Source organism: Phyllostomus discolor, chromosome 4 (assembly GCF_004126475.2).
Source record: "Phyllostomus discolor isolate MPI-MPIP mPhyDis1 chromosome 4, mPhyDis1.pri.v3, whole genome shotgun sequence".
Classification (NCBI taxonomy): Eukaryota; Metazoa; Chordata; class Mammalia; order Chiroptera; family Phyllostomidae; genus Phyllostomus; species Phyllostomus discolor.
Window position 1 is genome coordinate 31,497,113 of NC_040906.2, and position 27,987 is coordinate 31,525,099.

The 27,987-nt window shown below is 35.6% G+C and overlaps 1 protein-coding gene across 1 annotated transcript in view; it reads right to left on the reverse strand.

Annotated features, from left to right (window-relative positions):
• Positions 1 to 4,117: 4,117 nt before the first annotated feature.
• LOC114493866 (MOB-like protein phocein) overlaps positions 4,118 to 27,987 on the reverse strand; it is a 51,158-nt gene continuing 27,288 nt past the window's right edge. The window contains exons 3-8 of the mRNA XM_028508604.2: positions 20,132 to 20,232; positions 16,495 to 16,537; positions 16,217 to 16,303; positions 7,796 to 7,875; positions 6,679 to 6,790; positions 4,118 to 6,548 (exon numbers count right to left, since the gene is read on the reverse strand). Coding sequence (XP_028364405.1) covers positions 6,417 to 6,548; positions 6,679 to 6,790; positions 7,796 to 7,875; positions 16,217 to 16,303; positions 16,495 to 16,537; positions 20,132 to 20,232 — 555 coding nt within the window. The 3' untranslated portion in view covers positions 4,118 to 6,416. The remainder of the gene's footprint in view (positions 6,549 to 6,678; positions 6,791 to 7,795; positions 7,876 to 16,216; positions 16,304 to 16,494; positions 16,538 to 20,131; positions 20,233 to 27,987) is intronic.

The following is a 27,987-nucleotide window of genomic DNA, read 5'->3' on the forward strand; positions in this document are numbered from 1 at the left end:
GCATCATCCTGCAAAGTGAAGGATCCTGAATTCGATTCCTGGTCAGAGCACATGCCTGGGTTGCATGTCAGGTCCCCAGATGGGGCCCAACCAATCGATGTTTCTCCCTCACATCAGTGTTTCTACTTCTTAACTCCCTTCCCTTTCTAAAAAATAAACAAAATCTCAAAAGAGGAAGAACTAAATAGAAATTTCCACCCACACCAATCTAAGGATGCACTTGGAAATTCTGCAACGGCAGCATTATCACTTTGCAAGGAACCAAAACATTACAGACCTGTAAGAATTTACTTGATATCCTTTAATCCATTCAAACCAAAACACAAAAGGGTTATCTTGCACACCATGGTTAAGGGTCCTCACAAACAGTATTAGTCTCATAAAACAAAGCTTTTGAATTCCATCAAATTGTGGGACTCAACATGTCTCAAATAGGCTCCCCCATTTAAAAAGCAAAACTCTGGCAGCACAGCTTGTTCGACACAGAGGGTCAGCTGAGGAGCCACCCCTCTCCCTGGTTTGCAGCATGTCATCGTCCTCAGCAACCCTGGGATAAGCAGATGGTAGGCGCCCAACTCGCTCCTTCCCCTAGGAACTTACCTTAGAGGTGAAATGTTGATTTTGCCAGATTTTTCTTCCCCCGAGGAAATGCTGGCTACAATTACCATTCACTGGTTTGAGAAAAGTGTACCTTTTGCCTCATCTCCTGAATTTCCCAGTGGTTTCCAAAACTGATAGCACAAGAGTCTCGCCCATGAAAAGCTTTGAAAACCCAGATAAGGACACAAAGAGGCATCACTACGGGAGGAGGCAACGTGATCGTGCAAGTGTAGACTGGAATGAGGCAAACATGAACCAAAAATGCCAGCAGCCACCAGCAGCAAAGGGAGGCAAGGAACAGATTCTTCCCTGCGGACTTTAGAGGGAACCAGGAAGCTAATTTTAGCCCAGTAACACTGATTTTGAGCTTCTGATCTCAAGAACTTTAAGAACAAAATTATATTGTTTTAAACCACTAAATCTGTGATAACTTACTACAACAGACATTGAAAAATAAGTCACTAATATGGTATCTCAGCAATCAGAATGCAAGATCTTCAATCTTGTTTCATAAAATGATGTTTAAAAAACAAAAAGCACCAAATGTTTAATGTGGTTTAAGTATTACCCAAATGAAGGCAAGCATCTCACCTGGTTTTAAAAACAGACATTTTTTAGGACAGTTAACTAGGACTCTACCCACAAAAATAAAAAAAAAAAAAAAAAAAACCTGTTGAATTCCTGGACGTAGGTGAAGGCAGCATCTCATTTGCTAGTACAATAATGACCGCACCCAGTTTCCTCATCTCTGGGGCTCCCTTGCTCCTCGGACTCCTCTCAGCCTGTCTCATCTAGGAAGAGGGTAGAGGGAAATACGAGGATAGAATCCTATGGTTTCTACTTGATTCAACCTCTTACTTTTAGAACAGGGTATACAGCATATTTAAAAAATAAATTAACATTTTCTGCCCTGGCTGGTGTGGCTCAGTGGATTGAGCGCTGTCCTGCGAACCAAAGAGTTGCCGGTTCAATCCCCAGTCAGGGCACATGCATAGGTTGCAGGCCAGGCACAGGAGAGGCAACCACACATTGATGTTTCTCTCCATCTCTTTCTCCCTCCCTTCCCCACTGTCTAAAAATAAATAAGTGAAATTTTAAAACAAATAATAAATTCACATTTTCTTTTAGATGCTAAGAAAAGTTAAAATACTAAAATCAGCAAATGTAAATAAAGAGAAAAGAATTATGTGAATGTTCCTTTGACAGTTTCAAAAAAGGCAGAAAATCCCATGATCTGCAAAAAACTAGTTTTAATGCAAAAATTTCTCATTGTTATACAAGATACAGATGGATGTCATGCGGTCCACCCAAAATAAAGAGGTAAATACACTATCTTTGGAACATTAAACTACTTTTGCCAATGTTTATAGCAGAAATCAGATCAGGATATAATACTGATTTCATTTTTTAAAACTGAGCATCTTACTAATTTTGAATGTTGATGCTATAATTAATCCTAGAATCAATATCAATTACATACAATTTTCATGGGTGTCATTTCAGGATGTCAACTGTATCTTTTTTAGAAATATGGATTATGAAAATTTAGTATTTAATTACATTGTTCTCAACCCACATAAACTATCCTATAAAGTATGCAAACCAAATGTTAAGAGTAAAGCTCCTAAATGTGTCTTTTAGATGAGTAGTACAACCCTCTAGTACGATTTTCGACCTTTTTCATCTCATAGGATAAACTATTAAAATTCTGCAGCACATCAAAAGATATATTTTTTGCCAATCTTACCAAAAAATGGGTATAGCTTTGATTTACTCACACTGGATGGCTATTGTGTTGGCTGTTGTCATTCTTTATTTGATAATCTAAGGGAAAAGAGGTTAGTAACCCTGGTTAAATAGTCAGGTATTGCATATTTAAAAAAACCTTGTGGCATACCAGTTGAAAATCACTGCTCTTAGTACCGTATTTTTCAGATTATAAGATGTTTTTTGTTTTTTTCTCCCCCCCCCCCCCACTTTGGAATAATGGTTGTTAATGCTGCTGAGTTCCGTTTACATTTACATTGGTGAAATATTATGTTATTTATGTTATTAAATATTTTACTACATTTTTTGCTTCAAAATTTTTTTTCCTACTTTCCTCCTCTAAAACCTAGGTGCGTCTTATGGTCCAAAAAATACGGTAGATTCTTTTGGTATTTATTATCTGGTTTTACAGTGCACTCTCCTAATAATGCATATTTTTAAAAGATTTTATTATATATTTTGAGAGAGAGGGGAGGAGAAACATCAATGCGTGGTTGCTTCTCATGTGCCCCCTGCTGGGGACCTGGCCCGAAACCCATGCATGTGCTGACTGGGAATTGAACTGGTTCAATTTGGTTCGCAGTCCAGCGCTCAATCCACTGAGCTACACTAGCCAAACAATGCCTATTTTTTCAGAAAACACATTTAGATGTTTTGACCATGTCAAATAACCTGCAAAATGTGTTGTACAAATACATGTGTAGTGTCTGCTTAATTAACAATAAGCTGCATTCAAGAAATGAAAACTACTTTTACTAAGACATTGGCATAACATGGAATAACTATACCAAGAAACCTTTAGAACATCTGAAAAGTATGCAAAAACAAAGTATATAAAATATAGAATTTAATGTGCAAATAAAATTATAGGAACCTTCAGGCAAAAAGGTGTCATCCTATAGTGAGTAGGGCAAAGTACACAGGGAACAAATGATTAATTCTATTACAATAAATTTGGCATTAGTCAATAAATGTTTAATTTTTTAAAAATTTATTTATTGATTTTTAGAGAGAAAGAAAGAGAAACACCACTTTTGTTATTCTACTTATAAGCACTCATTGGTTGTTCCTTGTATGTGCCCTGACCAGAGATGGAATCTGCAACCTCGGCATTTTAGAACGACACTCTAACCAACTGAGCTAGCTGGCCAGTAAATGTGTTCAAAACCATAATGCGGTCCTTGACAACAATGTAATCATGGATTTTTTAATGTTATCCTGATAGTAAAAAAGTGCTAACTCATTAAGAATTTAATTAAGAAACTCTTCTAGAAATGCAAATTTGACCAAGTCATAGAAAACGTACACACACCAAAGAACCAGGATACTTAGAACATAAATTATTGCTAGCTACTTTCCCAGATATGACAGAAGAAAAAGTGTGAATTGACTACGTGGTCAAAATAATCTTATGGAAAGGAAATGTTAAGTTTTGGAGCTGTACTGGATAATCAATCCAAATAAAACGTGGAGCTTAACTTCCTGATTACACAGAACTGAGTTTTCTATTCCCCTCTTCTCAAACACCTACTTTATAAATCAATTGTTTGCCAGGGTCATTAATTTTTCAATACCACTTAGTATATACATGTGTATTTTCAAAAGTCTGTAAACAGTATTAATCAAAAACAGTAACTACTCCATTTAGATCTACCTAATATAGTGAGTCAACTTCACATGCAATGAGTATAAAGGTGTCATCGATATGAATACGAAGCAAGACTACAAACTGATGTTTCATTTTGGGGTTTTTGTTTGTTTGTTTACTTAATAATCAATTCCAAACACAGCACAGGGAAGATGGAATAAGTAAGAAAAAAACATTTTATTTCCCCATTAACACTAAGCCATATTATTCAAAATGTGTTTCAAGATACTTAGCCAGACTACCAATCCCAGCCACTGCAACAGAAATCCATTGAGTCACCATCTAGATGCAAGGGTGTCCAACCTTTTGGCGTCTCTGGGCCACATATTAAACACACAAACACTAATGAAAACTGATGATAAAAAAAAAAAAAAAGGTCCATGCATAATTTTCATGATATCTGCCACCACAGACAAGCAAAAAAGTCCTCACATAATAACCCTAATTATGCAGCGGCCCTTTCAATAATCTTTTAAAATCGTCTAGCATCGTTTGTGATCACTAATATAGAAAATATACATCTTTAAGTAATAAAACTAAGTAATGTTTTAAGTAAATTTACAATTCTGTGTTGGGCCATATTCATACCCATCCTGGGCCACAGGTTGGACACCCCTGATAGAGAGAACAGCTATATTGCTATATATAATTTATTAACTTAGTAGTTTAGTCTCTCAGTATTTAGCAAGTTTGTGTAAAAATTAATATTCCCATTGGTTTATAGTGACATTAATATAAATGTATAATTCCAAAGTCAACATTCCTTTCACTATAACCATAAGACTTCTTAAAAGACAGTTGTGGGTTGTGGTAAAATAATGACTGGCTGCTAGAATAGCACTGTTCCACAATCACATATACTGGTAGGGTTAGGCATAGTAAGTATATATACACACTCTCAGTATGTTACTATTTCCTACATGTTTGCTGTACTCATTAGATGATATAAAATATTTCCTCAAATTTGAAAAACACAAATCAAGTAAGATGAATACATTCGCATCTTCATTTCAAAATAACTATTTTAAGTGGAAAAAAAGTTCCACGTGTTTGTTAATTCTGTTCAAGAGATGGATTTATGTATTTTCTTTGCTACATGTACAATTTTGTAGCCTATCTTAGTGCCTCACTGCAACCAGTTTAACAACCAGACCTCCAGTGCTTTGTTAAAAACTGCATTCAGTAAATCACAAGATTGTAAAATCTGCATTTGAATCCTTGTTATACACTGAATTATAACAAAGTTCAAAAAGCGTATGACTATTCATCAACACCCTTGGAACCTGTAAATAATTGCAAAAAAATGTTACGTGCATATAATTCAAACATACACTTTGCAGGGTAAGGTCATAAAAATAAATACTACAATATTTTTCAACTCAATTTAAATGCTGCCTTGATAGTTAGAGTAACATTACTAACAGAATGAGTCAAGCTATTTAAAAAAACTGTTTTCCAAGTAGTTAGAACAATTTTGTAAAACAAAGGTAAATAAGAGCCTATGCCAATACATTTTTCCTGTAGTGTAATTGCTAACATGAGGTATAAGTCTGTAAGCAATTAATACAATATAAATAGGTATAAGCCACCACTAAATCACAGTCTGGTGAAAAGCTTCTCAGCTAATGCAGTTTAGTGCAGAGGTGGGGAGGGGATGTGGGTATTAAGAGCAATGAGAAGGGAAGGACAGGGTAGGTTTCCAGTGGGAGCATCATTCACACACCTATCATTATCACCGTCTTGTATGTAACAGTCCACTGTTGCAAAAAGGTAAATCCTTTCCAAGTATGTGGGTCCAGAATATACTTTATGTAGTATTAAGATTATTTCAGTATTACTAATGCTTCATTGGATTTATATTTGGATATACACATGATCATAAATGTATATCAAAAACTATAAACAGATTTTTAAAACTTTTATCTCATTTTTGAAAAGTTAGCAGTTAAGACTGAACTATGTACTACAGAATTTTCTAGACTATCTAAACTCGGGCAAAACTAAAGGAAAACATTACTATTTCTTTAGCAAATGGCTTGTGTGAAACCTCAAGCTCACTCATCTTTTTATAGATGGGTTTATTTGATGAGGATTGTGATCCAATGATTGTTTAGCAGCAATTTTACCAAACTGTAAATTCTTTTATTAACAAGCATTATAAACAGATAATACTAATCTTATTTAAAAACCATGAGTGCCACACCAGTGAATATACAGCTCATGAATAACTTAAAAAGTTTTTCCCCATTTTAAAAGGCAACACTCAGCATACAAAAACCTATATCCTAAACAAAGAGGCTCTAATATGGATACATGATTGACATGTCTAAAATGATATATATATACAGTACATAATGAAAGTTAATTTTATGCTTAGTACATTTTTTCTATATGATTCCCTTCATGCTTCACTCTCCCCAGAAACTGAATTCTGAACTTCCTCTTCTAAAATTGGTACAATCAGGTTATCCTTGGACATCAAATTGTATTTCATCACAAATTTAGTAAACCGATGACACAAAAATGTTTCATTCTGTAATGAAGAAAAAAAATGTTATTTTAATTTACTACTCCAAACCAAAAAAACTAGACATAATACATCAGCATATATTATTGTTATTCTGATAAGGGATGCATCAGGATAACTATTAAAATATACTTACTTCATATTCATCAAATATCTGCCGATGATGAAAATAAGCATGTGAAAATATTCTGTAAATCCTACGGCATACTGATCCTAGTTTTGCTACAGATGATTCCTTTATGCTAACCCTAGAAACAGAAATTATAGGTTCATAGAGCTGGACAGATCTTAGGAACAATATATTCTAATCTTCTTAATTCACAAGTATGGAAACAGCTTGGAAAAATCATTTCTCGGTCCAAGATCAAAGTGCTAGTAAGTGGCAACAGCAGGCCTAGAACCCCTGTTCACTCCTGGGCCAGTGCTCCTTCTATGTAACCACAGTGCCTGAGAAATCCAGCATCATTGTTTTAACAGTTGTAGTTTAATGCAATTAAAGTAAATCCCTGACAAATCAAACTTACTAAACCAAATTAGTACTTTGTTCTCTAGAGGTAACTAAAACTACTAAAAGGCATTAATTTTATTCCATAGAACTTTTTTTTTCCAGAAATAAAAACTGCCTGCAAATTTCTGATATTCTTTTTTTAAAAAATGTATACAGGATACTGAGGCAAAACCCAGTATTTTTAACATATTTTATGAGTTCTTTAGATCTAATATTTTGGAGAGATGGGGGAATAAAATTTCCAAAGTGATCTACCTGATAACAAACATCTTAATAGAATAAAAGACTAGTCACAAACCTCGCCAATAATATATTACAGCATACAGAGGCTTTCTCCTGTATTTTATTTGATGAGGATTGTGATAGGCAAGAATAAGGAATCCTTTAAAAACAAGCAGCCCAACTAAGTAAAATGTGCTCTTTAGGCATTCTAAGAGGAGGCTGCCTCTATCACAGAGATTCGATTAAGTAAGCAAGTGTGTAAATGTCCCAACTCTAAAGCATTAAAGAGAGAACCCTGGACAATGACACACAGCAGCAAGGACTGCCCTCGACTAATGGGCCTATGAGCTTTTGGGAGCTAAGTTCTGCTAACTTTAACCAAAACCCTAATTTCAAAACGTGAATTTTAAAAAAGTTTAAAGAATACAATATATTTACCAGGACCCTAGTTTTAGTTTTAAAAACAACAATCTTTTAAATTAAACCCAAAAAGTTTAATACCATGTTTAAAAGTTGTGTTTACCTGCTAGGAAAATATTTATTGCTATTCAGAAGACATGCAGCACCATCAAGTGTGTGTCTGGTATAGTCTATAGCGGGACACTATAAAAGAACATAAAAATGCATCAGCAGAGAGCTCTACCTCTTAGGCTAGATGTATTTATTATATGTGTCTTATTCCAAAAACCTGAGTATATTCTAAGAAAAAAATCACCTTACGATTATCACAATGACTAAAATTCACTGTTATATCAATAAATAAGGCTTCATTATCCCCATAAACAATAGCAAACTTCTAGGAGAGGTCTTTTTAATTTCTCACTCCCAAAACTGTACCTAGAAGAAAATAACATACAGAACTGGAAAGAACACCTGATTATCTAATCTAACCCTCTGACTTTACAAATGAGAAAAATGACACTGGTCAGTTTGCAGAGTATGCACAGACTTCTTCCAGGTCTTAAAATGATCTGTAGGCAGGATAAATAATCTTTCAAAATAAGCAATCCAGCTTAGAAAAGATCACGGAGATTCAAGTAAGCAAGCATGTAAATAACCCAACTCTAAGGCATGAGAGGGAGAGCGCTGGAATGACGCAGAGCAGCAGGGATCATCAATGACTTAGGCAGGATCATATAGCTAGGAAGGACTCATAAACATGTTTATAATAGGAATATACTGACTCCTGGTCCACTGATTTACACTTTACCAAGGGGACTGGAAGCCTCCCTCTCTTCACAAATACCTCAAGCAAGCACTGTCTTTACGGTCCTAGAAAGCCCCTTTACTATGTGCCTATTACCCTAGCAGCTCTCTAAATAATTTTCGCCTTGAGCCTCCTTTGAAATTTAACATGATATTTATATCTTTGTATTTTAATAAACCTGTATTATCCTATTTTATTTACCAAAAACAATAAAACTTGTTGTCTCATGGCAAATGAGCAAACCTCTAAAGGAAAAATAAAACTACAAAGTAATCTCCTCACTCAGTTCTTTTGAGGGCAGACAAGGAAAAGGACCAGAGAAGAGGAGCAGTGAGAATGAACCAGGTATGTACTTGAAGGAAAAAATGCACTAGAGAAAAGAAAAACAATGATGCTAACTCTACCCAGTAAATGGAATATTTTTCAAGTGTTGAGACTGAAGGTAGCAGTTAGAAATGTAAAGTATAACTACTAAACATGGCTTATCTTTAGTGCCGTGGCAAATGTACAGATTATCTAAACAAAAAAAAAGGTGTTTTCCTAACTACACATCCACAGGAATTTAAGGTTACTGGACTCACTGCCTAAAACAGTGACATGAGCAGTATTTACTGAGAAAATTCTCTTTCTCCATATATACAATTACAGGTGATTTGGTCAAAAACAAATACCCCAAGTCACAGTGTTTCTCACATTGGTCATTTGGGTCATTTGGTCATAAAGGACAACCTTTAACTCAGCACCTGTCCAATGGAAATATGATATAAGCCACACAGTTCATTTTAAATTTTCTAGTAGCCACATCAAAAAAGTACAAAGAAACAGGTGAAATTAATTTTAATAATGTATTTTAACTCTATATAGCCAAAACTGCAATTTCAGCATAAAACTGATAAAAATTATTAATCATCTTTTTGAAGGCATTTTAAAATTAAGATATAATTCACAGCTCATGAATTGGTTTTAAAATGCACAATTCAGTTTTTAGTATATTCAAAAATTGTACAATTATTATCAACTATATTCCAGAACATTTTTATTACCCTCAAAAAGAAACCCAGTATTTCTCATTCTCTCCTCCTTCTAACCCTACGCAAAAGCTAGTCTACTTGCTGTCTTCTATGAATCTGCCTATTCTGGATATTTCCTAAATACAAGTATGTGACCTTTAATGTCACTTAGTATGTTTTCAGGGCTCATCCATAGTACAGCATGATTCAGCACTTCATTACTTTTATTCAAAATCTTTTTAAGCTTTAATGTTTTTAATATATACAATATGCTGTAAAAGGTTTCTCCCTCTATAGAGTTCATTCATCTTTATGGCTCAATTAATATTCCATTGCATACATTTACCATATTTTGTTTGTATACTATTCATCAACTGATGGGAATTAGGTTGTTTCCATTTTGGATTATCATGAATAATGTAATTGTGAGCATTAGTGTAAAATTTTTGTGTGGACATATGTTTTCATTTCTTATGGAATATATCTAGAAGTGTAATCACCAAGTCATATGGCAACTCCATGTTTACCATTTTGGGGAGCCTCCAAACTGTTTTTCCTAAGTGGCTACAGTATTTTATAAACCCTTCAGCAATGTAAAAGAGTTCCACTGTTTTTTTACATCCTGGCCAATACTTGTTGTTATCTATTATATTTTAGTCACGCTAGTGGGTAAACTGTATGCCATTGTTCCATTAAAATAATTACGGTAAAATATAAAGAACATAAAATTTGCCATTTTAACTTTTATTTAAGATTTATTTATTTTTAGAGGGGGGCGGGGAGTGAGAAAGAGCGGGGGAGAAACACTGATGTGAGAGAGAAACATCAATCAGTTGCCTCTTGTACATACCCCAACTGGGAACCAAACCTATAACCCAGGCCTTGACCAGGGATCTAACTGGTGGCCTTTTGCTGTGAGGAACGATGCCCAAGCCACACCGGTCAGGGCTTACCTATTTTTCAATGTTTCAGTGGTATTAATTACTTTCAGTATCATGCAACCAACACCACTATCTGTTTCTGACCAAAGGTATTTCATCATCCCAAACAGAAACTCTCCATACCATCAATCAATAACTTCCCACACTCCCAACCCTCAGTCCCTGGTAATCTCTAATCTACTTTTTGTCTCTATTAATTGCCCCTTCAAGATATTTCATGTAAGTAGAGTCATAAAAGAGCTGTCCATGTGTGTCTGGCTTATCTGGCTCAGCACAATGTCCTCAAGGCTCATCCATGCTGTAGCATGTATCAGAACTTCATTTCCTTTTATGGCTGAAAAAAATTCCACTGAATGTACATACCACATTTTATTTATCCATTTTCATTGTGATTTTGATATGCATTTACTTAATGATTAATGATGTTGAGCATCTTTCCATGTACTTACTGGCCATTTGTGTATCTTCTTTAGAAAAAAGTCTATTCACTATACATGATGACATTCAAACCAACTGCGCAACCTGACCAGGACAACCTAGCTGTCTTTTAAAAAAAAATTTTTCAGGACAACCTAGCTGTCTTTTAAAAAAAATTTTTTTTAAGAGTTTATTCATTTATTTTTAGAGAGAGGGGAAAGGGTAAAAAAAGAGAGGGAGAGAAACATCTATAGGCTGTCTCTCACACACCCCCAACTGGGCACCTGACCTGCTACCCAGGCCTGCATACTGGGAATACAACCAGCAACCTTTCAGTTTACAGGCCGGTGCTCAGTCCATTGAGCCACACCAGCCAGAAATGAGTTGTCTCTTAATTGCTGAGTTGTAACAGTTATTTAGGCATTCTGGATACTAGACCCTTACCAGAGATATGATTTACAAAAATATTTTCTCGTATTCTGTGAGCTGTCTTTTCATTTTCTTAGCTGTGTCCTTTGAAGCACAAAAAAATTTAATTTTGATGAAATCTGAATTACCTGTATTTTCTTCCAGTGATTGTTATTTTGGTGTCATATTCAAGAAATCATTGCCCAGTCCAAGGTCATGAAGATTTATACTTACGTTTTTCCTCAAGAGTTCTATATTTTAGTTGTTACATTTAGGTCTTTAATCCATTCTGAGCTAATTTTTGTACATTATGTGAGGCTGGGATCTAACTTTATTCTTTTGTATGTATACATCCAGTTATCTCTTAATGAGATATTTTATACTTTTTTACTAAGTCTTTAAAATCAATATGTATTTTACACTTATAACACATCTCATGTTGGGCTACCCATAATTAAATGCTCCAGAGTCACATGCTAGTTCATGGCTACAGTATCAGACAGCATAACTTTAGATCTTTAATTGATTTCTGAATTTTTGGGGGGGAGAGGGAGTTGGGGAAGAGTTTTTCCTTGTTTTAGCTGCTTCCTTCCACCCCACAAAATTAATTCTCAGTTAACTACTCCTATTCTGCATCATGTGTAACAGCAAAAAATTGGCAAAGTACAGAAAGTTACAAAATAGTAAGTAATGTGTTCACAAGCTTTTATAAATTCGATTTTTCTAAATATATACTCACAATGCTTCTGCAAGTGATCACAATATACATGTGACTAAAACGGCCAGCAAACGTAAGTTATACAACCTTTGTCACTTATAATCACTATTTGTACAATTAACAATTTGCTGCAATGCCTCTAAAGGACATGCCTCTCAACGTCTTTTAATTCTTAAGGACACTGAGTAAAGCACTACTAGGTACTGAGTATCCTGCCTGTTCCACTTCAGAATCTGCCCAGTGCTTTTAATTCATAAAAGCAACTTTCTTAGCACTAATCTGTCACTTGCTATTATTTCCTATTATACCAAGAGTTCAAAAAGTGTCCTTTCATGATTTTCTTTTGTTTGTATTTTTACAGCAATCTATTCCATATAGCTACCACTTAGAAATTCTATCATTCTACTTCGACACATGGACAAGTCAAAGGAACTGATCTTCGGCAAGAATGTTGCAATTTTAAGACCTATTCACACAGGACCTAATGCTCCTGATTATCCTGTCTTACATTTAATATTAATGAAGAAAAAAGTGGACGTGAAAATGGAACTATATATAAATTTCAAAATACATCACAAACTGGATGCTGCATCATTACTAATTGACAAAACTAGCCTTCTTGATTCAGTTTCTTAATTACAATGATCACATCATTCACCATACTATGTACCCAATTTCACTGAATTATCAAGGAAAGTACTATGTAGATTTTTCCAGATATAGAATGATACACAATCTCAATATTGCTTCAATTTATTAATACAAAAAAGTAACACCCTGAATGAAATCAGTCTTCCAAATCAGTACTATTTGCTTTGACAGAAACCAGATACTCCTTATTTTAGAGAACTTGGTTTTCCCAAAGTAAAACCAAATACTGATTTTGAAATTAGAGAGACACTTATCTTCAAGCATTAAAAGGTCTGTCAATATAATAATTATTTGAAGCTCTGTAACTCCACAGAACTGGCCTAATCCAATTATATTCAATCAAATCTGTGGTGAGTAAGAAGTAATTACTACAGATTAAAAGGGAATACAGACCTAGAAGAAAGTAATGCATACTTTTTAAACAAACCACTCATAAAGGACATTTCTGAGATAACTAAAGAAAACTGAGTATGTACCAAAATATCATATAAAGAAATTACTTAAAACAAAAAATATCATATAAATAATTTTTACTTCCTATATTCTCACCTTGACAATAACTAAGGGGAAAAAAACATGAATAACTTTTTGAATGTAGGACCAAACATAAAGTGAAAAATCATAATGGTGAGTTTCAACTTCATAGTAAGACACATTAATGAAATATAGATAAGAAATATTGATAAATAAAGTTAAAAAGCTCACTTCCAGTCCAGATGGAGGCATAGGTAGACATGCAGCGCGCCTCCTTGCAAGAAGAATCACAACTAACCTCAAAACAAAAAAACAGAATTGCCAGAAATCAAACTGTATAGAAATCTGACAAACCAGGATTTAAAGAAGCCACATTCATCCAGACAGACAGAAGGGGTAGAGACAAGGAGCCGGGCACAGAGGATGCAGTGTGCACAGAGAGGCGGCAGCAGTGGCAGAACAGGAGGTCCCACCTTCACATGTGTGGATAAAAATCAGGAGGGATATATCTTGGGAGCAAGCAATCCCAGCCCCTGGCAAGGCCTCACAGCCCAGGGTTCTAGCACCAGGAAGATAAAGCCTCACAACTTCTGGCAGTAAAATCCAGTAGGGGTTGGGGCAGCAGAAAAAACTGCAGCTTTCTCAGGAAAAGTCCATTTAAAGGGCCCACATGGTCCTATAACATACACAAACACACCCACTCTGGGAATCATCACCAGAGCAGCAGCTAGAAGAGTACCAGTTGTATACAGGAAGTAGGTGAAGTGACTGGAAACAGGATGAGCACCAGGCAAGCCCCCAGAGGCCAGGCAAAAGCATTGTCCCCTCTTTGACCCCTCACCCATAAGCAGTACCACAAAGGGTGAAGTGGGTTATCCCACTCAGCCAGTATCTAAGGCCCTGCCCCTTATAATTTAACTGGTGCACTAAGACAGAGAGCCAAAGCAACTTTACCTGACACACAGGAACAAACACAGGGAGGCTGCCAAGTTGGAGAAACAAAGAAACATGGCCCAAATGAAAGAACAGATCAAAACTCGAGGAAAAGAACTAAGTGAAATGTAGATAGCCAACTTATCAGATGTAAAGTTCAAAACACTGGTGATAAGAATGCTCAGGGAAAAAAAAAAGAATACTCAGAGAAATCATTGAGTACAGCAAAAACATAAGGGAAGAAATGAAGGCTACCCTAAGTGAAATAAAGAAAAATCCACAAGGAATCAATAGTGAAGGGAAGGAAGCCAGGATTTAATATGGAACATAAGGAAGAAATAAACATTCAAACAGAACAGAATGAAAAGACAAGAATTCAAACAAACAAAGAGAGTATAAGAAGACTCTGGGATAGCTCCAAGAGTGCCAACATCTGTATCATAGGGATGCCAGAAGAACAAGAACAAGGACTTGAAAATTTATTTGAAAAAATAATAAAAGAAAACTTCCCTAATTTGGGGAAGGAAATAGACATACAAGTCCAAGAAGCACAGAGAATCCTAAACAAGTTGGACCCAAAAAGGAACACACCAAGATACATCATTTAAAATGCCAAGTGTTAAAACTAAAGAGAAAATCTTAAAAGCAGCAAGAGAAAAGAAGAGAGTTACCTATAAAGGAGTTTCCATAAGACTATCAGCTCATTTCTCAAAAGAAACTTTGCAGGCAAGAAGGGACTGGCAAGAAGTATTCAAAGTGATAAAAAGCAAGGACCTACAACAAGATTGCTCTATCCAGCAAAGCTATCATTTAGAATGGAAGGGCAGACAAAGTAAAGTGAAAGGAAGTAATCGCCACGAAGCCATAATTACATGAAATGGTGAAGGGAGATGAAAAAAAGGAAAAAAAAAGGAGATCAAACTGTGAACATTAAAATGACAACAAATGCACAACTATCAACAGCTGAATCTAAAAAAAAAAAAAAAAAAAGCAAACGACTAGAACAGGAACAGAATCATAAACATGGAGATCATTCAGAAGGTTACCAGCTGTGAGGAGGAAGGGGGAGAATTGGGGTAAAAGTACAGGGAATAAGAAGCATAACTGGTAGGTACAAAATAGGGAGATGTTAAGAATAGTATAGGAAACGAAGAAGCCAAAGAACTTATATGCATGACACGTGGACGTAAATTAAGGTGTGGGGGTACTGATGGAGGGAAGAGGAGTAATGGGTGGAGGGGGACAAAGGGGACAAAAAATTGGGACAACTGTAATAGCATAATCAATAAAATATACTTAAAATAGTAATATAAAATAGACTTTAGAACATAGAAAGAGAAAGAAGGAAGGAAGAGAGAGAGAGAGAGAGAAAGGAAGAATTTCTACCGCTGTGACGGCATGGATGGAACTGGAGACAATGATGCTCAGTGAAATAAGCCAGTTGGTGAAACACAATACCATGTGACCAAACTTATAACTGGAATATAGTGAACAAAATAAACTAACAAGAAAAACAGAACCAGAGACATGGGAACATAGAACGCACTGATAGCTATAGGAGGGGAGGAAAAAAGGAGGAAAGGAAGAAGGAAGGGGAAGGGACTAGTTAAAGATCATATATGAATGACTCATGGACAAGTAGGGGGCACTGACTGGGGGAGAAGGGTGGAAAAGGGCAAAAGGGAAAAAAACTTGGGACGACTATAATAGAACAAACAACTAAAAAAGTTAAAAAGCTCAAAAGTAACATTTCTACTTAACAGAGTAAGCATCAACTAAGTAATCACCAACAGTTGTTCCTATTCAAAGAAATTATACTGTTAAAAAAAGGAATAAAAACAACAAAACTTAAAAAAACAAAAAGAAATCATACTGAACCAAAAATCTAAACAAGTATATGTAACCCCTTTACACATTAGGTATCGGCAGTTTGACAGATCTTATTCCATGACAGTCAATGAATCATAAAGTGAGTTCTAGCCTATGTAGTTCCCAACTATAGAAAACGATACTGATTATAAAGAAATCCTAAAATAGCACTGTGGCAATAACTTTGCAGCAAAGAACACTAAACCAAATAGCAAAATAAACAGTGAAGTAAAAACCCTAAAAACTTGTCTACCACTGTCTTGGAAAATTTAGGTTATGTTAATTTTATTAGCCATTCTATTTTATAAAATCTCACCTCTTTTGGAGTTTTATGAGCTGCACAAAGAAAAATCCATTGTTCAGTTGCTGTCATCTGAGTACATGTATCTGGATGGCATTCACTCTGTTAAAAATAGTTACATTTTTTAATATGTAAAATAACAATTAAAAAGTTTATCATTTGGGTTACTATATTTCCATGTAAAATTCTAGCATAATTACAAATTTTGGATAAGTCTTTGTAAGGATATTAAGTTACAAAAACAGGAAGAATAATCAGAACTTTCCATTATTGCTTTAACTTGAAAATATTACCTGAAGTTTGACAGCTAGTCCATTGAGCTCAAGACAGAATTGCCTAAAAATGCAAATATATAAATGAAAAGTCTTATCTATTTTCCACATTATATTTAGAATATTAATTGTAAAAACAGAACTCAATCAGTACCATCCATGCTCCCTCACCATTATCAATAGTACCTGATTTTACATGCACATTTCCTACACAGACATACAAACAAAACCTAAACTAAAGACCCTAAAAATGTTCAATATGCGAGTTCAGTGAGTCGATCACTCTTAACACTAGAAACTGGTATAATTTTTCCGAGAAGCATTTTGGAAATATTTACCAAGACACTTAGGAAGTATTTATTTTTGATTAAGTCATTTTCCTAAGAACAATTCTAATGAAATAATCAGAACTGCACACAGATAGATATATGTACAAAGATGTTTGCAGAAATTGTCTATATGTAGAAAAGTTTTTTAAGCATTCGAAATGATTAGCAACTGGAGAGTAGCAAAATACTGGCAAAGGATATACAAAGGATGTATGTTCACGTTCACAATAAGATTCCACTCATAAAAAATTATGTATGTGTATATTCATATATAAACATATACAGAAGACTACATTTTTTATATTCCCCTGTATTTTACAAGTTTTACTCTGATCACAAATGGCATGCTCCTTATAAAAACCTCAAACATAATATAGAAGAAAGTCCTCAATAATTCTACCACCTCATCCCAAAAGATAACTATTGTTTACAGCACATTTGATTTTCTATCCACAGATTAAAATATATTGAGATCACAATTTTGTTACTTGCTTTTGTCACTTTAACAGATTGTAGGTATTTTTTCATGACATACTTTCCTTCTAAAATTTCTAAACTGAGAATTATAAAGCCTAAAACAATGCTTGAAACATAGTTAAGTACTCAAAAAATACTTTTGAATAATGGAGAAAATTTCATGACATTGAGATAATTTTTTCAACTGATTTTTAGAGAGAGAAGAGGAAAGGAGGGGAGAATGAGAGAAACATTGTTTTTTGTTGTTGTTCCACTTATTTATGCATTCATTGGTTGAATCTTGTACGTTCCCTGACCAGGGGTGGAACCCTCAACCTTGGTGTATCAGGAGGATGCTCTAACTAAATGAGCTACTGGGCCAAAATCATCATTTTTCATCAGATTTGTTACTTGATATAAAAAGGCAATTTATCCTCTATGTCACAAAGATAATTACTTTATAATTGTCTAAACACTGAATTCTCTCTAAAAATCCTATCAAATTAGTTAACCACTACTATGTTTCCCCATCAAACAAATGAGAACACTTTAGTTTTTAAGAATACAAAGCTAAAACATATATAATTGGTATGTAAAACAGTCCCAAATGAAAAAAACATGCACATATATGACAGAAAAACTAAAAAGAAAAATACTGTATTTATTTATTTACTTATTTAAAGTACATTATACCCCTGGCCAGGTGGCTCAGTTGGTTAGAGCATCATGCCATACACCAAAAGTTTGTGGATTTGATTCCCATCACAGCACATACTTAGGTTGCGGGTTCAATCCTCATTCAAGGCATGTATGTTTGTTTCTCTCTCTCTCTCCCTTCCTCCCTCTCTAAAATAAATAAACATACCCTTGAGTGAGAATTTTAAAAAGAGAAGTATATTACAACTGAAGAAAACAAATAAAAGACAACAGTCATATTTTCAAGTTGTCTAATTTTATTTCCTTTTCAGGTACCCAATAATAATGTAATGTTACATTACATTATAATATTACCACTGAATCACATCACCCTCTACTGGCCCTTATCTGTAGACTGAATGCTACATGTTTTTATTTGTTACAAGTTACTTGTCTAGTTCAACCCACTTATGGCCAACAGCAAAATTTAACTAATTTGGAAATGTTTAAGGACACCATCCGTGGTAAATGGTGCAAACTTAACAACTTCAGGTTAATTCAATACAGGGCCAATGTAAAGTTGTATGCCTAAAGACACAAGCCAGAGCTGAAAGTCAGTTATTAAATGACCTAGTCACTAAGCCATGAATCCTGGCATGAGATTGCACCCACTCAAATGAAGGGGCACCTTTTCCTAGTTACACAGATTCAGTATGGGCAAGTGGGAGAATTTGATTAAACCTCGCAGGACCCAATTCCCATTAACATCATAATATAATCAATGCATTAACCATAATACTAAGGATTAAGCCTCAAATCAATAACATAAAGCGCATACTCTTCTCGGTCAACTACAAAGATGTACACAGTATGATAAAGAACCAAAAAATATATGTTCATGTGATGTATAATACATAAATACATAACCAAAAAGAGTGGCTAATATTCAGCAAAAAATAACGAAAGTAAAAACAATAGCACAAGGACAAAAAATATACATGAGAACAATTTTATAAGTTTTGTGTAATGCATATTTCATAGTTTAAGTTAAATTAGGAGAAAAAGGTTTTCTTAGATCTAAAATAAAAACTTTGTAAACTAAAATCAGCCGTCACTTGTTAGGGACTACACTACATAAAAAATCCTCATGGGGGGAGGTAGGTAAAGGGAATTAAATGGTAATGAAAAAAAAAATTTAAAAAAGAGTGAAAAGAAATCTTCATTTATTTTCATCATTAATCCTACTAGACAGTAATTTCAAAGCTTAAAATAAGACAAAGGATATATTGTACTAAAGTGTTCTCTATCTTGATTTACAAGGATAGGGAAATATCTACATATTCATACTTTCAATCATGAATTGAGAAGTATTTTTTAAAAAACAGATCAAGTAGTCAAGTGATTTGTCCAAGAAACTGGCAGTGTACAAAGAAATCTTAGCATCTTGAAATTGCTGAACTGTTATGACAAGACATTATGTCTGCAAAATCTAGACAACATGCCTGCAACATCAAAAAGAAAAGTACCTTATCTACAGGCTGAGGCACTCATCACAGAAAATGTGGTCTAATTTACTGGGGAAAAGTCATATTTCTACTATGATTATTATTTTAAAAACCCTGATGAACACATATCCATATCATGATTCTCTATATTTAACCTATCAATTTATCCCAGCTCCTGTTTATATTAGAAAGTTTATAACTTCAAGAAACAACCTAGTACTTCATGATACAACAGCTTCTAAAGTTAACTTAACTCTGGTTAAGTAGCCATACATTCATTATGGATTTTCTCACTCAAAGGATATTATGAAAAGCTCCAAAACTCCTTACTTCAGGATTACAAATTAATCTGTATTTACCAAAGGGAAGACTGGAAGTTCACATTAGTTAACAGGTAATTCATCACATACCAAGCCTATACTAGGAACTTGATATGAACCTCTACAGAGAAACAGAGTTACTCATGAGTAGGTAAGTGAAAATAATGCATTTGTGGTTAAGAGATATGATTAAGGAAAACTATATAAAAAGATAATAAGGCCCAAATACATAAATGTAGAGAAAAGTCAGTAAATAAAGTTGAAAGACTTTCTAACACTGAAAATATAAAAGCTTTAGAATTTGTTTTGATCTGCAGTTATATAATGATTTTATTTATAATTCATAATCATTATTAGATTATTTTTACTAATAGAAGTACTATTACTATTTTGATGTATCATAAGGACCTACCTTAAATGTTCATACTTCCATACACCTTCATCTTGGCCTTCTGGTGGTTCAAGAATTTTATCAATATTGGAACAATCTGCTCTTATGTTCTGTTGAATATACTATAAACAAAAAAGTTCTTATAGTTAATTAAAATATTATACTAATGATAAGTCTTATGTTAAATGTATATATAATTTTTGAGTATGTAACTGTTCTTGAGGTTCAACTTTTGGGTTATAAACAAAATAGAAAACCAAGTACAGAATCATAATTAGTACAGCTGGTCCTTGAATAATACTTCATTATAATGATGATGAGATGCCATAAAGACTAAACTCTTCTTTATAGCAATCAGCCAATGGTGACTGCTTTCCTTGTATGTCATTTCACCACAATTCCAAGGACAAATAAGACAGCCTTGAAGATGTAATGTAATTCAGAAGAAAGGAGGTAACCCTTACCTATTCTCTAATTCAATTTTGGGGGGATGAATTTACTACAAAAATGCCTACGATATTTAACAAGAGTGGAACTGGGATCAAAACTTCAAACCATAATTTTCATATGAATGTAAAATATACATAACATAAATGTAACTGTGGTGCCCTAATCATTGTGGCTCATTTGGTTAGGCACTGTCCTGCAAAGCAAAAGGTCACTAGTTCAACTCCTGGTCAGGGCACATGCCTTGGTTGCATGTTCAGTCCCGGTCGGGGCATGTATGAGAGGCAACTGATCAATGTTTCTCTCTCACATCAATGTTTCTTTCCCTCCCTTCCCCTCTCCCTAAAAATAAATAAATATTTTTTAAAATGCAACTGTGGTACATACTATATGATTCCATTAATACGAAGTATCTAGAATAGACAAAATGTATAAAGACAAAAAGTAGATTAGTACTTGCTTAGGATTGAGGGAAGAAGGTTAGAGACAAAGAAAAATGGAGATCACTGCTAATGGGAATGATGTTTCTTTGGCGGGAGATGATGGTCTAAAATTAGATTGTGGTTATGGTTGTACAACCCTGTGAATGTATGAAACATCAGTGAATTGTATTTTTTTTTATTTATTTACTTTCAGAGAGGAAAACGGAGAAAGAGTGGGAGAGAAACAGATGTGACAGAGAAACATCAATCGGTTGCCTCTCACAGACCCCAACAGGGGACTGAACCTGCAAACTTGGCATATCAGGACGATGCTCTAACCAACTGACTACAGGTGGCCAGGGCTACCGCTGAAAACTTTTGCTGGTGAATTTTAATGCTAAGAGTTTTTGAAACTAGATAAATTGAACAACTATTATTTGAGAAACAGGCTTTGAAATATTTAAGGAATTCTACAGAAAAATCCAAAAGAGAACCTCATAAAGGTGGTCTTTATGTTTCTAAGAACTTACTCACTCACTACCATTTCTTGAAGAGAATCTTTTTCAGTAAGCTTCCAAAGACATTACCACTTCCACCTGATACTACCACCTGATCACCTGAAATAACATTTCAGACACTATCAGTATGTACTCACTTCCCAAGCTTTTTATATTTCCTCCACAAGAATATACTATACCAGTTTTGAAATTAAATAAAAAAAAAAAAGGCATGAACCCTGGCCCAAGTGACTCTGTTGGAGCATCATCCGATAACCAAAAGGTTACGGGTTCAATTCTCAGTCAGGGCACATACCTAGGTTACAATTCAATCCCCTGTCTGGGGTCATACAGGAGGCAAGCAATCAAGGCTCCTCTCTTGCATCAATGTTTCTCTTTCCCTTCCTCTCACTCTAAAAAAAGCAATGAAAAATGTCCTCGGGTGAAGACTAAAAAAATAAAGAAGGCACCCTGGTTGGTGTGGTTCAGTGGATTGACTATAGGCCTGCGAACTGAAAGGTCGCCAGTTCAATTCCCAGTCAGGGTACACGCCTGGGCTGCAGGCCAGGTCCCCAGTTGGGGGCATGTGAGAGGCAACCAAATGATGTACCTCTCATACATCGATGTTTCTCTCCCTCTTGTTCTCCCTCCCTTTCCCTCTCTCTAAAAATGAATAAATAAAATATTTTTTAAAAAAGAAGGCATAAATCTTATGTCATGAGAAAGGCAGAGTTATACGTTTCTAGTGATTTATTCCTATGGGCTATAAGTATAATAAACTAGTACTATTATACTATGACTTTTTTTTTCTAAAGCAGTTTTTAGAAATCATTTGGGAAGAGTATAAAATACATAGTAATAAAACACCATGCAAAACATTTTATGGTTTCCAATTTGGGGTAAGATGGAGTAAGCACATATCAACCTTCCTCTCCCACTGAACAAAACTATAAAAATCTGGTCAGAATGCATAGTGCAGCTATTTGAGGTCTCTGAAAAGCAAATATCAGAAAGAGGAGCAGGAAGAAAAATCAGAATTGAAACTACCAAAGAACTGGCAGTAGGTTTGCTGTGTGTGTCTTTTCATCTCTGACATCCCCTGGCCAGAACTCAATTCAGTATAAAACAAACAAACAAAAAAAGAACACTACTGTTGCAGATAGATACAAGAGAAACTATCAATATTTAGTTCTTGCTTAAGCAATGGAAAAAGGAACTCCTAAAACTCAAAGTGAGTGAAATAAATCACCTGGATTTTTCCCCCTCCTTTTTTTCCCACTGCCTAGGCCTGAGACAATTCCATGGGGACAGCAAAAGTAGCTGGCAACAGAAAAATACAAGACAAAATTCTGAGGAAGAGAACCCTTCCTCTCCATATACGGCTAAGATCTAAGCCTATTTTTCTCTCCTTGCATTCCCACAACTGCAGCACAATTGCAGGAATGGTTTCAGGCTGGGGGACCAAGGAGGTGTGGCCTGAAAGTATCATATAGACAATAGAGACAAAGAAGCTCAAAAAAGTAATCTCATTAAGCTGTTTATGAATTCTTGGCTCAAACCTGATCTGTGTGCAAGTACAGGCACAGATCTGATCCTAATTCGAGTCTGACAGGCTTTAAGAATTGAGCTAATGGATATACCTCCACCTAGGCTGACCACAGGCTGGTGCACACACACAATCACTCAAGGAGTAATGCAAAGGTTTTAAAAACTAAACTGATATTGGAACCTCAGTTGAGTCGGAACTTGCAGTCTGTATCTAACCAGATCAAATGCCTGCTATAACAAAAACATCACATTCTCCATTGGGTTAAATAAGACCAGAGTCTCAACAAAATATTCAAAACGTCTAGAATATAATCCAGAATTATTTGGCATACAAAGCATACACAAAAATCTCAATTATCATGGGAAAAAAACAATTATAAGCCACCAATGATAAGATGACACAGATGTTGGAATTACCTGACCAAGACTTTATAGCAGCTATTATGAAAATGCTTGAATGTAAAATCACAAACAAAAGTATCAGCAAAGAAATATATAGAGCCAAATGGAAATTTCAGAACTAAAGAATACAGTAACCAAAATAAGACACTCACTGGTAGTAGAATAGTAAAATGGAAATGACACAGCAGAGTCAATAAACTTAAAGATAAATAAACAGCAATTATCCAATTTGAACACCAGAAATAAAAAGGAATAAAAATGACAACAAAAATAATACACAGAGCCTCAGGAACTTGTGAGACAACAACAAAAGATTTAAAAGTCATGTCACTAAGCTCCAACCAAAATGGAGGCATAGGTAGAGACACTTCACTTCCTCACCCAACCAAAAGAAAAACAACCAATTTAAAACAAAAAATAACAAGAACTGCCAGAAAATCAAAATGTATGTAAGTCTGATAACCAAGAATTTAAAAAAGAAACATTCATCCAGACTGGTAGGAAGGATGGAGACAGGCAGCCAGGGCAGAGAGGATGCCTGACAAGGCAGCAGCTAGCAGACCATGGTGAGCAAAGTGACAGCTGGCAGACCGGGATATCCCACGTTCATGTGTGGATAAACCAGGAGGAACAACTAGGGAGCAAGACAAACTGTGCAACCCAGGGTTCCAGCATGGGGAAATAAAGCCTCGAAACCTCTGGCTGTAAAAGCCTATGGGGGGGTTGCAGTGGCAGGAGAAACTCCCGATCTCACAGGAGTGTCCTCTGGAGAGACCCACAGGGTCCTAGAACATACACAAACCCACCCTCCTGGGAATGAGCACCAGAAGGGCCCAATTTGTTTGAGGGAAAGAAGAGAAGTGACAGAAAGTGGGGCAAGAGCCAAGCAAGCTACCAAGCAACATTGTTCCCTCTCTGACCCTTCTCCCATACACAGTGCCACAATGCAGCAAAGCAGGTTTGCCTTGCGCTGGTGAATACCTAAGACTCCAGCCCTTACAGCGTAACAGGTGCACTGAGTCAAAGAAATATGGCCCAAATGAAAGAACAGATCAAAACTCCAGAAAAACAACTAAACAACGAGGAGATAAGCAACCTATTAGATGCAGAGTTCAAAACACTGGTAATCAGGATGCTCACAGAAATGAGTATGGTCGCAAAATAGAGGAAGAAGTGAAGGCTATGAAAAGTGAAATAAAGAAAAATATACAGGGAACCAACAGTGAAAGAAAGGAAACGGATTCAAACCAACGATTTGGAACAAAAGGGAAAAACAAACATCCAACTGGAACAGAATGAAGAAACAAGAATTCAAAAACATAAGGAGAGGCTGAGGAACCTCTGGGACAACTTTAAACGTTCTGACATTCGAATCATAGGAGTGCCAGAAGGAGAAGAGGAAGAACAAGAAATGGAAAACTTATTTGAAAATATAATGAAGGAGAACTTTCCTAATCTGGCAAAAGAAATACACATGCAAGTCCAGGACATTCACAGAGTCCCAAAGAAGTTGGATTCAAGAAGAAACATACCAAGGCACATCATAATTAAGTTACCCAGGATTAAGGATAAGGAGAGAATCTTAAAAGCAGCAAGAGTAAAGGAAACAGTTACCCACAAAGGAGTTCCCATAAGACTGTCAGCTGATTTCTCAAATGAAATCTTGCAGGCAAGAAGGGGCTGGAAAGAAGTATTCCAAGTCATAAGAGGCAAGGACCTACATACAAGATTACTCTCTCCAGCAAAGCTATCATTTAGAATGGAAGGGCAGATAAAGTGCTGCCCAGACAAGGTAAAGCTGAAGGACTTCACCATCACCAAGCCCTTTTTATATGAAAAGTTAAAGGGACTTGTCTAAGAAAAAGAATATCAAAACTATGAACAGTAAAATGACAACAAACTCATATCTATCAACAACTGAACCTAAGGGAAAAACAAAAACTAAGCAAACAACTAGAACAGGAAGAAAATCACAGAAATGGAGATCACATGGAGAGTTATCAGTGCGGAGGGGTGGAAGAGGAAGAGAACAGGGGGAAAGGTACAGGAAATAAGCATAATTGGTAGGTACAAAATAGACAGGGGAAGGTTAAGAACAGTATAGGAAATGGAGAAGCTTAAGAACTTGTATGTACAACCCATGGACATGAACAAAGGTGAGAGGGGAAAGCTGGAGGGTGGGGTGGTTACATGGCAGAGAGGGATAGAGGGGAGAAAAATAATGAGATGACTGTTGTAGCATAGTCAATAAAATATACCGTACTTTAAAAAAAAAAGTTACATCACCAGCCCTGGCTAGTGTGGCTCACTTGGATGGAGCATTGCCTGTAAACCACAGGGTTGTGGGTTTGATTCCTGGTGAAGGCACATGCTTAGGTTGTGGGTTCGGTCCCAGTGGGAATGCATGAGAAAGGCAACTGATTGATGTTTCTCTCCCCCCACCCCCGCCACTACTTCTTTCCTCTTTCTCTAAAATCAATTAGCATGTCCTCAGGTGAGGATATAAAAAAAATAAAACAAAATAAAAGTCACGTCACCAGAGTCCCACAAAAAGAAAAAAAAATGTGGTGCTAAAAAATATATCTGAAGAAATAAGGACTAAAAAGTTTCCAACTTAGGAAAAGATGTAAACCTACAAATTCAAGGTGAATGGCTAATGGGGAGTTATTATTATTTAGTGGGTACAGAGTGTCAGGTGGGGAAATTGAAAAGTTCTTGAGACAGATGGAGATGATAATGGCTGCACAACTGTGCATGTACTTAACGCCACAAAACTGTACATTTAAAATAGCAAAACTGATAAATTTTATATATACAGGGTTCAGCAGAAGTTAACACCTGCTTGAGTGTAGTTGGTAGACTACATGAATGTCTCACACAAGATAGAGAGCAATTTGAACATTTCATCTAAAATGTCATATGGTGCCCTGGCTGGCGTAGCTCAATGGATGAAGCGAACCAAAGCATCGCAGGTTCCATTCCCAGTCAGGGCATGTGCCTGGGTTGCAGGCCATGACCCCCAGCAACCGCACATTGATGTTTCTCTCTCTCTCTCTCTCTCCCTTCCCTCTCTAAAAATAAATAAATACAATCTTAAAAAATAAAATAAAATAAATAAAATGTCATATGGTGTGCTTTAGCATGATGTTGTTATGTTACAGAATTACATGCTGATGATTTTGTAATAAAAGATTTTATAACAAAAAAGAGGCATTATTTATACCAGGCCCTATATATCTATGTGTATATGTATACAGATAGATATATACACAATATATATACATAGATTTATACGTATACACATATATACACACAGATATATATAGGTATGTATATAATCACAATAAAAATAAGCAGAATGAACACCAAACAGGAAAACCCAAAGAAATCCAACCAAGACACATAAACTGTCAGAAACTACAGATAAAGAAGTCAGAGAAAAGGTGTTCGAAGCCTCAGTCATCACTCTCTAATGCCAGTGCCTCCTCTAGCTCTCCAAGCTCTAGCCAAAGGAGAAGAGGGGGTAAGTAAAGAGGTCTCTATACCGTGGCTGGTAAGAAGCAGGTTGCCAGCAAATCCAAATCAACCTGTGGAAAAGCACCAAGAAAACAAATGGCTACCAAAGCTGCTTGCAAGTGCGCCTTCTACTGGAGGGGTGAAGAAACCTCATGTTATAAGCCTGGTACTGCGGCACTTCATGTTGTTCAACTGAACTTCTGACTCGTCGTCAACTTCCCTTCCAGCGTCTGGTGCAAGAAATTGCTCAGCACTTCAAAACAGATCTGTGCTTCCAAAGTGCAGCTATTGGTGCTTTGCAGGAGGCAAGTGAGGCCTACCAAGTTGGCCTTTTTGAAGACACCAACCTGTATACTATATATGCCAAAAGACAACCAGCTAGCACACCACATATGTGGAAAGCATACTTAAGAATACACTATGATGAGAAAAAAAGAATACACTATGATGGGCAACATTTCATTCTTTAAAAAAAAATTCTCTTCTCCCTGTTATTGGTAGTTCTGAACGTTAGATATTTTTTTCCCACGGAGTCAAAAGGCACCTAAGTATATGATTGCAAGTGGAAAATAGGGGACAGAAACCAGGTATTGGCAGTGTTTCCATTTTTATTTGTGTGTGGATTTTTTTTAATATAAATGCAGGGACATAAAGCATTAATGCAAATCAAAATGTTTCAGTAAATAAGTTTTAGCAGTTCAACTTTATAACAATAGAAATAAACCTCTTAAATTTTTCTGGATGATGCTAGCATTTGAATTTTTTAAACAAGTAAATTGTTTACTTGTTTAAAACTGATGGCAACTAAATGAATTTTAATCATACAGTAGATTCCATCCATTCACAACAGTTTTCTAACTGAGTTGCCCTATATGCAAGTACATGTTTTTAATGTTGTCTTCTGTGCTGTTCTTGTAAGTTTGCTATTAAAATACATTAAACTATTTTTAAAAAAGAAGTCCACTGTGACTGGTGTGGCGCAGTAGATTGAGTGCCAGCCCGCTAACCAAAGAATGGCTGGATCGATTTCCAGTCAGGGCATAAT